The following is a 13,485-nucleotide window of genomic DNA, read 5'->3' as shown; positions in this document are numbered from 1 at the left end:
GCAAGAGTTCACTTCTTTGCAAGGGAAGGAGAAAGCTTTTGAATTTAAGGGAAGTTTGTTAGCTGTGCTTTAGTCCTGAATACCACCTGATCTTGTTTTCTTAATGACAATGCTGCATTTGAAAGGCAGTTTTGATAAAGTAAGGCTCCTGAAAGATTTAGAATGCCAAGTTTGAAACAGTGTCTGGAAGCAAGTACCTTTTTATTATAAAGCACAGCAACACAGAAGACAAATTACAGCTGAGGATTTTTCACCCTGCACAAATTCTGGAAAAACAAGCTTATTAAGTGATCAGAAGTACAACTGTTTATGACAACCACAGTATTACATTCAGGTGTCTTCTGTCTTCACAGTGCTCAGCTGGTATCTGTAGAGAGAAGAGCTGATGTAATTATTTTTGCTTATGAGGTCAGGATCAATCTTTTTGGATAAGTCTCATTAAAAACATGAATCTTGCTACTCTACAGTGGGGAATTGTCACTTTGATTCACAAAATCGTAGAAGGAACATCCAGTCTGTAATTCTTGAGCAATTTGGCAGTTGCTGCAAGATCCATCTGAGTAATGCTTGCTATAGATTTGCTGCAAATGTGCTGATTTCCGTTTTAAATTCACTGCAATGCTTTACTGGAATACCCCCTTCCATTGCAGGGGAGTAACTTAATTGTTAACCTGTTAACTGCCCCTCACAGAAAACTGTAAACTTCAATTGATAACAAAGTTGATGAGGACATTATCAGTCATGGTGACCAGATCCATACAGCCAACTGCAAAAACCAGCATAAACTGCTGCTGTCTACTTCAAGCCAGCTTCCATCATGTGCACTGTAGTGTGCCCAGGTGCAGCTGCCTTAAATGAACAAACAGCCCAGCACTGACAAAATGGACTTCATAAATATGTCTTATATCTGGCCACAAGTGGTTTATTTTCCACCAAGAGTGTCTCATCTTGTTAAATGCACTATTGATATTTAGGCTGAGGATGAAGAGCATAGAGCATTATAGGAAAGTGAGTAGAATAGATGGTCTCATCCAGCTAATTTCTGTTGTGGTTTAATTTCTTTTGAAAGTGTTTATCCAGGAACATGTTTTGTGTGAGGGGGCTTATGTGTCAAAGCTGGATTTAGAATATCAAAGTGGTAATACCTCAATTTTTTTTTTAATTTTATTGCCCTCCCTTATTTTGTCACACATGAAGCTAGAGAAGTCCAGGATCTTAAATGTGAAAGAAACCTTGAGATAACTTTGTCTGTCCCAACTTTCTAAGGTGAGTAGCAACTGTCTCCCAGCCCTCTCTTTAGTGGTTGTTGAAATCTGACTTTCCAAACTGGACCCAGAACTGGGGTTCTGAGGCCTTAGCTACCCTGAGCTGAATGGAGGAATTAGTTCACATCTTGAGTGAGAAAATATGGCATATTTAATGATAACATATGTAACCCTTTTTTTCAGCTTAGGTTATACTGACCAGATACTCACCATCAAAAATGTCTATAAGGGGAGTTCCTGGAACAGTGGGGATATTCGATGTTGTCTCACTGATGATGTTGAGGAGCGATTTGACTTCTGATTCTAGGTGCTCCACTGTTTTTATTACCTTCTAATGGAAACAAGGAAGACAAATGGAGAGAGGAGGTAGTCAAAGGGTCAAGTGGAAGGAATTGCACCAGATTTATTTGTGGAAATGCAAACCTCATGTTCTACAATGCCAACAGCGAATTCAGTCTCTATTGCGCATTGCAGGTTTAAACATTCTTGTGTTCTGCTGGCCTCTAGTGGCACCAAGTGTTAGCACTTGGTTTAGCAAGAGTTACGTTACAGCACCCCTGTATAAAGAAGAATTTGATTTCTTGGAGCTTTGCATTAGTCTGTTCAATTTTCTCATTTCTGAGAGGAATGCAAATTATTATATGCAATAAAAGAATCTGCATGGACAATGAGAGGAGCTGATGAGGTGGAAAGAAGAGGGCTGGGACTAAAGCAGAAGAGTAATGTTGCTATTTGAGAACCAGAGCATGGAGTTTGGGAGCTACCCAGCTGAGAATAGTTAGCAGGTATCTTGTGAATGCTAAGGACAGCAGGGGGGAAAAAATATCAAACTTTGCAGCTTTCCTAGAACGCCAGTTATAGAGCTCATTTAGCTCTTAGGTGTCAGCAGAGGTGAGCAGAAACTCCTCTGTCAGTCTTGGAGTCACCTGCAGAACTCACATCTACCAATAAGCCAATGTGAAACTTTCCAAATACAGATTCTTAAATTTTTAGATTAAAGGCACATTTATAAACATTCTAGAAAAGGCTAATGTATAACAAATTGCTAATAAGTTTGTTTTTTTAATTCATCAAGATTATATATTTCCGGTGATAATGGCTTTATGGATAGTTATAAACTATAACATCTGAAAAAAAGTAGTCCAACCTTGACTAGAATAAAGTCAAGGAGGGGCCCTGTCTAGAAACATCCTTTTTATTTGATAAAAAGGATAGGGCAGAGGTTTGGTAAGGTTCAGGAGGCAGCACAATCCCTCTTACCTCTTCAACGATATCTAAGCGTTCATGAAGCATATGTTCATTACACCAGCTCCCTCCTTCCAGACTTCCAGGTGCCACACTCACAGGATCTGCAGCAGCTGGAAATACAGACACAGTTAATTTGCAGAGGGTTAACAGCAGTCCTTGCCTTTCTGATTTCTGCAGTGGTATTTTGCATGCTACACGGCATTGTTTATGAACCAAATGTAGCAATTGAACTCCTTTTCCAATAACTACAGCTGTGCCCCAGTGCTGTGAACGTCTCCTTGAGTGTCTCCTTGCCTGCACACTTCATGTTAGTTGAATAAGGTGTTTTGTCTTGACTCCGGTGTTTGTTTTGTTTTGTTTATGTGTGTGCTTGTTTTACATAATCTATTTTTTCCTACCTGTGTAGGGTAAGTTTATAGGCTGTAACTCTGTCTCTCTTAAGTGTAAAACCTAACTGTTGGGAAGATCTGCCTTACACAACAGTTCCTTGTAGACTTTCTTCAGAAGCAGCTGGAGTGTTAAAGCTTTGAAGAGTAGCTAAGCTTGTCCATTTTCCAAATGGATGCTGATGATGGGTGATAATTCCTCTGTGCCAGAGAGTTGTCCCTGACAATCTGACTTTGCAATGGGAAAGAAAACAATAAAAGTGTGTACATTTGCTCACTCTGATATGGTGCTAGATACAAAGTCACATATCTCTGTCTGTTATCTGTGTTTACCTCTCAGTACTCACGAGCTCTTGCTCTTTGAACTCTGCATTCTGCTGGCTGTGCACCATGAAAGGTCAGTAGCTGCTGGAGTCCATGCTTTAGTGGAGCCTATTTCCTTTCCATAATTTCTGCAGCATTTAGATTATCACATGTGCACAGAGGACTGTAGTGGAATATTTTAAACTGTGCTAAAGTTATAATGTAACTTCCTGCATGTAAAGTTAAGTTTTGCTTTTGAAGCAGCTATGATAATGAGGAAGTAGCAGTAACTCATTCTGTCATTGTTTGATTGTAACAAAGACAAAACTGAGCTTGTGTTACAATGAACAGTAAGACAGACAAGAGCGGTAACTGATTCTGTCTTCAGTACTGCTGTGCCAGAACAGCGGTTTGGAACTGCTGCAGTGCTTCATCTCAAGCCTGTGCCAAGATTCTGGAGTGTAGGTGTCAGGTGATGGCAAACACGTGTCAATAAGGATCATTGCATTTTGCGGGGTGAGGGGGGAAGGATGTTCTCTGAGTTGGAATGGCATCCTCGGAATTGGAGGGTGGAGAATGGAGAGGAGGAGGGATTACAATGTGACCTGATTACTGGGCGTTACATAGAAATTGATTTGGCAGCTTTGGTGGGGTTTTTTTTTTTAGTGCACCAGAAGGTGGTGCTGTTAGGACAGAATCCCAAAGACTTCCTCTGCCTGTTTACAGAAGAGTACTGAAATACAGCAGGTATTTCAACACCAGCTGCTTTGCAGTTGCCCTTTTTTTTCCTCTTTGCTGCTAGTGGTGGTGGTTTATGAGTATTGTTACTGTCTTAGTGGTCAAGTGAACCATGCTATTTCTCAAAATTTTTGCTTCTTCACGCGTTGTTTTTTTTTTTTTTCACCATGACTGGAACAATGTGGAGATACTGAAATTGTGCTGGCTGATAGGCAGGTGTTTGTAGGTGGGGAGGTTAGATATGATGGATGACTGACATTTGTTCAAAGCACGTGTATGCATACCATGATGGGTATGTACATCCAATATAAGGTTGTTGCATCGTACTGTGAGCTTAGCAAAGCACTGCACAGCTTTGTGTGCATCTAGAGAATGAGGAAAAGGGGTTGTTGTGAGACACAGGACTCAGTAGCTCTTGGTTCCTTGGGGTGGTGGGTTCCTCTCCTGACATGGAGGGAGACAGCTTTCCACCACTCAAAGTGCATGGCTGTAATGCACTGAAGGAGGATGAAGTGTCTCATCCTAGTTCGACAGGGCTGTAAGATATCACTCAGAACCACAGAATTAGTGCAGTGCCTAAAGCTGTCAAACAGGCCAAGCCTAAGTGTCTCCGGAAGCACCTGACAGCTGATGTTAGCAAGGCTAAGGGTTAGTATAAGCAAAAGCTTGTCTAGTTGTGGATCTCACAGTATGGAGCTGTGAGAAGGCTGAGCTAAGAGAAGCCCTCTCAGGACCTGTGTGTCCATATCTTGTTAGTGACTTTCACACCGTAACAGAGCTGCTCAGGCTCTTGTGATTGCCCCTTCACCATCATGCCAGAACAGGCTATTTCAGCTGCTGCTGGCTGGGCAGCCAGTGCTTTGTCAGTGTAGATTTCTTCTTTTCTCTGAGTCCTGGCTTGAGGCTTTGGCTGCCCAAAACACTTATTCTCTAGCTCTTGATGCCACAGATGGGCTGTTCACAGGACACATCCGGTCCCTTGTAAATGTGGCACATATCTGGGTCACTATGGTCAGGCAATTCAGCCAAAGCAGTAATTTCCATGTGCTCAAAGGGAGCACATGGAATGTTGCTTATGTGCACTGCCCTTCTCTATTGCATCTGGTGAAAGAAAGGGACACAGTCTGCCTTTGGCACTGACCTTACTCCAGCAGCATCTCTACTTCATGTGATAATAAGTCACTGTGTAAAGGAAGTGAAGAGTGGAAGGCTGCAAACCATGTAAGCAAAAGACTAATGACCTTTTAGGATACTTCCAGGTACCTGTTTTCTGAAGTTACTAAAACATTTTTTACATGTAAATTGAAATTTTTATTTATCTGTGTTTTGAAGCACATGCATAAATACAACTTTGATAATGAGTTTTGAAATTAACCACCTTTAAAAGTGAAGTGTTCTTTGTATGCCATACAAATTACAAATTTAAAATGTGTGGGTGTTTGCAACTTCTGACAGCTTAGGCAAGTGTAGGAGGCATATTTCAATGTCATAAATCTCTAATTTGAAACTTAATAGATTATTTCACGCAAATACTTGTAACATTTCAGTATGGCAGAGAGAACATTACCTTTCAGTCAATGTCCCTCTGCAAATTTCCACCTGATGTTTCTTGCAAGTGTTAAATTCTTGAAATCCATTCTTTCTGATCTATAGGGTGGTTATTTTACATCAAAAACCAGAAGTCTCATGTTCAAGATGAGAAAACAACTTTTTCCTCTGATTAAGTCCTCTGTGCTACATTGCTGATGTCCATAAATCTGAGTAGTTCTAACCACCCTGGGCTGTGATGCAGTCAGACACCAGCAGGGAAATGGAGCATCTCTGAACTGGTTGTTAATCAGGATCTGTTTAGTAGAAGAACATGCTTAAAGTTTGAAAGTAGCATGATACAGAGTAAGATCTATGTATCATGGTCAGCCTGACTGTACAAAACTTGATGTTATAGCAAGGGAGAGAAAGAGCAATGAGTAAGAATCAAAACAGCCTTACCAAACAGGTTAGGAGCAGAGGCCTTAGATTAAGAATATCCCTCAGTTAAGCTCTTCTGCCTCCTGTACATTTGATACATTCCCCAACCCACAAGATGTTGCTTCTCTGTACTCCCTGTCAAAGTTCCCTTCTAGGACTGTCAGAGTTCTTTCTATCCAAGTGCTGTTAAATGGTTCATTTTAATCATCCAAGTAGTTGCTAATGGTAAGCACCAGAATAAACCTGAGCCTCTCTGCTGTCATTTTCTGTGGTTACTAGGACTACCAGAACTGAAGTATGTGACCATACAGATCCAGTAGGTCTTTTAAAGTATCCCTCCTAATGACACATTGCTGGTCCAAATGAAGTTACAGCCTTGATCTAGAAATTTCTGGGTTGGGTTCTTTGGTCTGCATTACAGAGAAGGTCAGGTGAGTGATCACAATGTTCCCCATTGGTCTTAAAACTTGTGAAATTCTTTTGCCTCATTCTATGATCAGTGTGGTTTAGAAAGTTGATTGCAAGTTCTTGTTTGTGCTCAGTAGGGCAGTAGGGGTAAAACAAAGCACTCTACAAGCCAGGTGAAAGACATGGGAGATTGAAACAGGAACCAGATGGCAAATGAGGAAGTCTGAAAAATGTGATAGAGCAAGGGGAATAAAGGAGAACATGTCTAACTCTTCAAGAAAACATGCTGTGCTGTGTGTTTCTGTTTGCACTGCCTTAGGTTTATGATAGTAGTATCATTTTATTCCTGGAGCATATAGCATAGGGTGGCCACATAGCCTTTGATGAGAAAAGGAATGGCAGTAGCAATGATTTATGTTCCAACAGGAAAAAGTTCATGAACTGGAGGATCAAGTTCAAACGACAAATCCACTAACCAGGGATGCAACAGACTTCTGAATGGATTTTCTCATCCTTGCTTAAGATATTTTTTCTCTAAATGTAAGTGCTGGATGCTACTTTGAAATTTGCATGTAATTTTGAAATGCTAGCTCAAGAAATCACATGGTTTTCAAAAGTGATTGATGAAGATAACTTGCAGCTGAATTCAGGAAAGTTTCAATTGCTTTGAACCTGAACTGATACTAATAACTATCAGTACTAGTGCTTTCAGACTATGTTAAGCTTAAACTTTTAGTCATATTTAATTTTGGGTACTGTTCTTCAAGGCATCAAAGTTAGTTTCCAGTAAGGTCAGCTCTTAGTAAATTACTTTGGCATCCTTGGATATGGAAGTACTGAATTAATTTCTCTGCCACTACCAGTTTCATTATCACTAGTATGTCCAAATTAATTTTAAGCTGTGATATATCAAGCCATATCAAATTTTATTGTTAGGACATCAAAATAATTGATTTGGATAGCAAGTATTGTATTGAAAATGCTTTTTAGGGCAGATTCCCTTCAAGTTCTTAGCACTGGATATAGAGCATCTTTCTGGCTGTAATCCATAAAAACCTAATACTTAGTTGTGATTTAGACACCTCTGAACCTCTTTTTAGAGTTCAGCCTCTATTTTCTTAAAGATAAGGGAACTCTTACCTTTAGTGATTGCAATAAAGACTGCTGGAACTGAAATGAAGCTATCAAATTCCCTAGCAACTTACACACTGCCATATGCTTCCCACTGGAGGCAACTGCATGGGTTTGCTTATATTTACATGCAAATATATACATATACATCTGGATATATACATATACATGTAGATATATACATATACATGTAAATATTTAAATGTACACACACCTCTACTAGGCTCTAGCTTTTATGGCAGAACAACATGGCAAATTTCATACAGGGTAAATATGATCTATCCAAAGTAGAGATGGAAACCAGGCATTGTATATTAAACAGTAAACTGACAGCGTGGGAAGATCTGAAATTTAGGAGTTATGGAAAGATTGGTTTTAGTTTAGTTTTCGTTTTCGTTTTTGTTTTGTTTTGTTTTGTTTGTTTGTTTTAATTTCAAGAAGGTACACAGAAAGTTTTTGATGCCTGATTAGGGATTAATCTGTAATTTATACATTCACTGAATACTTCAACTGCCTCCTACATGTCAAGTCGTGGAAAGGTTTCAAACATGATACAAAATCCAAGGGACTTCTCTGGAATCCAAGATAAGGGAAACATCCTGAAGTAAGTTTCTTCAATTAAATTAGTTATCTTTAATATTAATTTTAGAAGCTAAATAACCATATCAGAAAGTAAAGTTCCAAAATTGCAGACCTGGTTCATACTCCCTTTATCAAGGTGTAGAATATACTGCCATTAATATTATTATCCTACATCAGTTAAGATTATACTTGTTTTAACTCTTTTTTACCTGAAAGAGAAGGAGCAAAGGGGGAATCTCATGGGTTGGGGAGTGTATTAATGAAGGTGGGTCAGGTACCAGCCTATGAGTTCTCACATCTCTTCTACCTGTGTTCTGGTGCATATCAGTTGTGCTTGTGAAACGTGCAAAACCAGAAATGGGACCTCATAGCAACTGTTCCTGACTAGATAGGATATATTTCTGTGTAAAACTACCTCATTTACAGGCAGCTTTTGCTATCATCACCCATGTAATGCTCATTTCACTTTCCCAGCAGTGGAGACTGAGATGGAATGCACAAGACCAGGGATAGTTTGTGCTTCCAGTGGGTGTTTCTTTAAGGCACAGAACAGTCTGGGTCCCTGCCATGGCTATGTGCCAGAAGCAAAATTGCTACTTGGAAAACTACTTTCCTTTTTCTGCTATTTAACCATATCTGTGATTGTAAGAAGCACTTAGGTTTTGTATATTTTCATTCAAAGGAAGAAGGATAGCAATTAAATGTTCCTGTTAGAGAACTCTTGACTTGGAGCATGTTTTCAGCATGCTGGTCTTCTGAGCAAGCAGCCAGAGAATATCCTCTCCACTTGTTGCTGCCTTTGAAAATGACTACAGAGAATTGGACTGATAAGAGACACGAGCTACATAATTAGCAGGTAGGTTGCTCTAATTCGTGCTGTATCTTACAGGGATGCTTTGGGCTGCAGAAAAGTTTGCCTTTATTATGTATTTGTTTTTGTGGGAATACATCTTTGTTATGGAAACTAAGGTTAAATGTTAGGAGGATTATAGCTAGAAGCTGTATAGGACATACTTGTGTGTAGAGAAGGGGAAGAACTGTTTAGGAAGAAGAGGAGCTGAGCTGTGTCTTAGTATTCATAATGAATCCAAGCTGTGCAGAATTAGTGAGCTTAAGGCTGCCTTGAAAGTGGAGGATACATAAATAATGGACCCCACCATCAATTTGAAGATAACCACTGGTATCAGGGGATAAAGAGTTTCCCAATTTTCTGAGGACATGGGTTTTGGTCTGTGTTTAGTAATACAAACTATGGTCATGGGGAGTGGGTGAGGTGAGTCTGTGACTTATTAGTCAGCTCTGTGATTGTGTACTTTTCATGTCTAAGTCATGGTAGTAGCAAGAAGTACAATGAAAGAATATAATCTTAGGGGTTTTCTAATATCTAAGCAAATCTAAGAACTTGCTTGAAGATACATTTTCTCTTGGCAGACAGTTCATGCATTCTGCAACAGCTTAGTAAGTAGAATAGTGAGAGAAGGGGGGGATACACACACACACACACATACACACACACATACATACATAGGAGATTCTGAAATTCAGGCCCAGGACTTACATCTGCTTCAACCAGAGCAGATCAGCTGCATTTATAAATAGAGCCACATCCTGCAGATGAACAACAGAATCCTATATTTCTAAACTCTTGATTTTTTTGAGGAGTTTGATACTAACTTTTGCTTTTTTAACTCCCTTTTGTTTTTTTTTTTTTTTGTTTTGTTTTTGTTTTTTTTTTTTTTTGTTTTTTTTTTTGTTTTTGTTGTTGTTGTTGTTGTTGTTTTTTAACCCTCTAACATTTGGGGGTTACAAAGCCCACAGAACTTAAATTCCTTTTAACTAAACATAAGAAAACATAGGGCTTTACAGATAAATGTCTTTATAAAAAGCTCACTTCTCTACTGGACCCTGATCTCCAGATGCTTTACAATCTTAAAAAACACAATTATTTTGGGGTACACTTTGTCATCCCAAACTTTTTTCTTCTTCCTTGTAAGAGCTCAGATGTGGGTTCTGCAAAGACTGTAATCCTTGCATTGGAGACAATAATGCTGGTAGGTTTCTATAAGGACAGAAAATACCTATAGCATGAGGTATAGATTAAACCATTATTAATTTGTTAGTTGAGAAATATGAGTCCAAGCATGGTCTGAAATAGCACATCTATCCTGAATTTTTACTGTGCTTTAATTCTACAATGCAGTGGTTTAATCTCCTAGAGAAAAAAAACGCTCCTCTGTGATAATGCAAATGGTCAATTTGGGGCAGAATCTGGCTGTTCTGAAAGGATTTTTTTTCCAGTTTCTAGATAATGGTCTAGCTTCTAGATCTTCCCATCTTTGATATTGCATGTGAATATCAGAGGATTCAAAGGATCCTGAGAATTCAAAAGAAAATTAGGTGAATGAAGAAAAACATGAACACACTTTAACCTGTAGTTAAAACTGAATGAAACCTCTGCTGTTTGGAAGCAGGTGAGGCCACAGTGTGGAGCAGCAGTGGAAGCTGTCCCTGTGCTCGGTGTGCCCCATGAGCTGATGTCCCATGTCACAGGAACTTGTTTACCCACGAGCTCCGGGTCACCTCTCTGCCACGCCTAAGCACGGAGCAGAATCTTTGCTGTCGGGGTGCCACACCCCTCGGAACCATCTGCCGGGATGTTTTGGTAAGAATGGAAACACCTTTAAATGGGGCAGGTGTTGTGCTCCGGGCTACACTGTGCGCTGGGTTTGGGCAGCACCTCACAAATCAACCCAGCACCGGCAGCAAAGCACTACAGGCTGTGCCAGCCTCTCCTCCTGAATGATTTGAGCTCTTTGAATATGAGATTATTTATATTAATGGTTGAATTAAAACGTAAATTCTAGTTTGGCTGAATAATTCTTAAGAGGAATGTGTGAGAGTAAGGATAGGGGGATCTGCGAGGGAATCAAAAGTTTTGTTCCCCAGCTCAAGGGTAGCAGAGGGAAAGTGGGGTTGGCTTTTTTAAGGCTTCAGGCAGGCAGGGTGCTCCCCTGGCCATGACAGACACAAAATTTCTCATTTTGCATGATGCACACCATGGTTTGCTGACTGAGTAGCTGCCACCTGGCATGATACTGGCTGCTACTCCACTGCAGTTATTATTGAAGTGCTATTCTAATTAACTGGATTTTATCTCAGTTTGTGAATGATTTTAGATTAAAACCATACTTTTAAGGGATCAGACAAAGCCTTTTAAAATTTTCTTTAATTTTACATTTATTTTGATGAAGGTCACAAAACTCATAAGAGGATAGTGAATTCTTGTGGAGTGAAAACAAGTTAGAGTGCTCTTGCTGTTGTATTGATTTTTCAGTTAATCACTGAGATAAACATGACAAAGCCAGTTAAGTAGGAGGGAGTCAGGGCAAGGAAGAGTGACTAGAACTTGGGAGAGAAAGGGACTAACAGTTTTTCAGGAAATGTTTTAAATGTGATAGATCTTATTACCCTGCCATGAAATATACAACTATTGTGTTGTCAAGAAAGTAGGACCAGTGGGAAAATAAAGCTGAGCCTCAGCTAGCAGAAGAGATGTGGTACAAACAGGCTGGGAAGGTTTGTGGTTACACAGGGACTGTAAACCCTTGAACTAGCCAAACTGAATAGCTTTCAGTCACACTACAATGTGATTACAGGTTATTCAGTGCTAATCTCTTGTTAATGAAAGTAGAATTCAGATGCAGGCTTATCAGATGTTCTCTGTTTATACTTTGTTCTACCAAAGCTTTTGGAGAAGTCATTATGTACCTGAAAATCTCAGGAATAAGTAATCCAAAGCAGAAGAAATAAAATTGTGATGCTGTTACCAGGAAATTTTAAAAGAAGGTTTTGAATAAAGGAGACTCTTTCTCTAACCACCTTGAACTTCAGTCTCATTTCCAAGTGGACTAGTGTGTTATAAATATGGCTGCCAGAACAGTAATTATGGAAATTCAGAGCCATGTGTGCAGCACCTCAATGTGGTTCTAAACTTCTGAAGGTAGAGTGATACTATCTCCTGTAAGAAGCGAAAATCTCTACCAAAGCAATATGCCTACAGGAAAGATTTTAATGTCACAAAATGGAGTTTTCTCCCATAAAATCAATATGCCTACAGAATTCTGACACATACCTGTGTCACCTTCACATAAAACCCACAGAGAAATTAAGCAACTGTTTGTCTCCCTCTCCCACCCCATGCAAAGGCTTTGACCATACTGAGATTTGCACGCTCAGAGTCACTTACCTAGAGGATCTTGCTCGTGCAGGACGAGAAGAAATGCCAGTGCCCAGAGGAAAGGCATGGTCTCAGCCTGGCCGGGCTGCGGGCTGTGCCGTGGTTGTGCTGGAGAGCCGCAGCCTCCCTCTCTCCCTCCCTCCCTCTCTCACGGCTTCCTATCGGCTCCTCGTCCAGCCCTGAGTGCTGAGCTTCAGCCAGAGTTAGGCGGAAATATGCCCAGCCTGAGCCAAGATTCTTAGGCTGTTCTCTTCGGCTTCCCTCCCTTTAAAAAACACCCTTCCAGCTCCGTGCACAGCCCAGCTATCCCGGCTGGGATATTCCAAGCTGGAAGTGGCCCGGGCTCCCCAAAGTTGTTTTTTTTTACATTTGTATTTATTTGCACAGATTACAATGGAATGCAATAAAAAGCTTTGGATCCTGTAAATGTGGGGCAAGGAAAGGAAAGGAGAAGGGAGGAGGAAGGGGTGCTGGATGTTTCTTTCCCTGTAGAGTTTCATCTGGGGCAGGCAAAGCAGGAGCATTGGAAAACACAGTGTCTTTAGATCTTGTGAGCTCATAGGGCTCTTACCATTATATGCTCTTTTTGAAGAGTGCAGGAACATCTTCCTTGGGCAATGTGTGGCAGCCTTGCGGGAGGTGACAGCTGTCTGTGGTGCTTGGACAGTATCATAGGACCTCCTGAGGAGCCATCTGAGCTCCTCTCAGTTTTGGCAGGGTTTTAAAATTGGTTTGGCTTGGTAGGATCACATGCAAAAATAGCACCACTCATGGGTAGTCTGGCAATCTGTGTGATTTTTAGCAGGATCTTGGTCAAATACTTTTTGTCCTGCAGGTTCCTGAGTGTTGTCTGGATAAGCATCAGTCTGTGACTGCTCTAGGCTGGTGTTAATATATTTAATGTATCTCCTTCCTGGTATTGTTCCTCATACTCTTTTGAGTTATCTTTTTTCAAACTATTTCAAGAAAAGATGAGAGGCCAGTAAGGCATCCTGCTTAATCCTAAAGTCCATTGCTCAGGATAGACAGTGTTTTGACCATTGAAAGTAAACCCCTGCGAACTAGAACAGATTTCCTTTGGTCTTTACCACCCCACTAGCAGTCAAAAAATCAAGTTATTTGAATATCTGAAAATGATCCTGTAGAGATGCTGTCTTAGAGTTCAAAGCATAATCATCCTCAGTGACTTCTATAACAAGTTAGGTTGTAAGCTCAGTTG

General features: G+C 40.2%; 1 protein-coding gene across 1 annotated transcript; it reads right to left on the bottom strand.

Annotated features, from left to right (window-relative positions):
- Positions 1 to 156: 156 nt before the first annotated feature.
- On the bottom strand, positions 157 to 12,429 carry PLAC9 (placenta associated 9). Its single transcript, XM_056495497.1, has 4 exons — positions 12,276 to 12,429; positions 2,526 to 2,623; positions 1,476 to 1,596; positions 157 to 367 (listed from the first exon to the last, which is right to left on the bottom strand). The coding sequence occupies exons 1-4, from the start codon at positions 12,331 to 12,333 to the stop codon at positions 357 to 359; spliced, it is 288 nt and encodes a 95-aa protein (XP_056351472.1). The 5' UTR covers positions 12,334 to 12,429; the 3' UTR covers positions 157 to 356.
- Between the last annotated feature and the right edge of the window lie 1,056 nt (positions 12,430 to 13,485).

Source organism: Oenanthe melanoleuca, chromosome 6, assembly GCF_029582105.1.
Source record: "Oenanthe melanoleuca isolate GR-GAL-2019-014 chromosome 6, OMel1.0, whole genome shotgun sequence".
Classification (NCBI taxonomy): Eukaryota; Metazoa; Chordata; class Aves; order Passeriformes; family Muscicapidae; genus Oenanthe; species Oenanthe melanoleuca.
The sequence above is the reverse complement of the archived record's forward strand: the minus strand, read 5'-3'. Positions and strand labels throughout refer to the sequence as shown.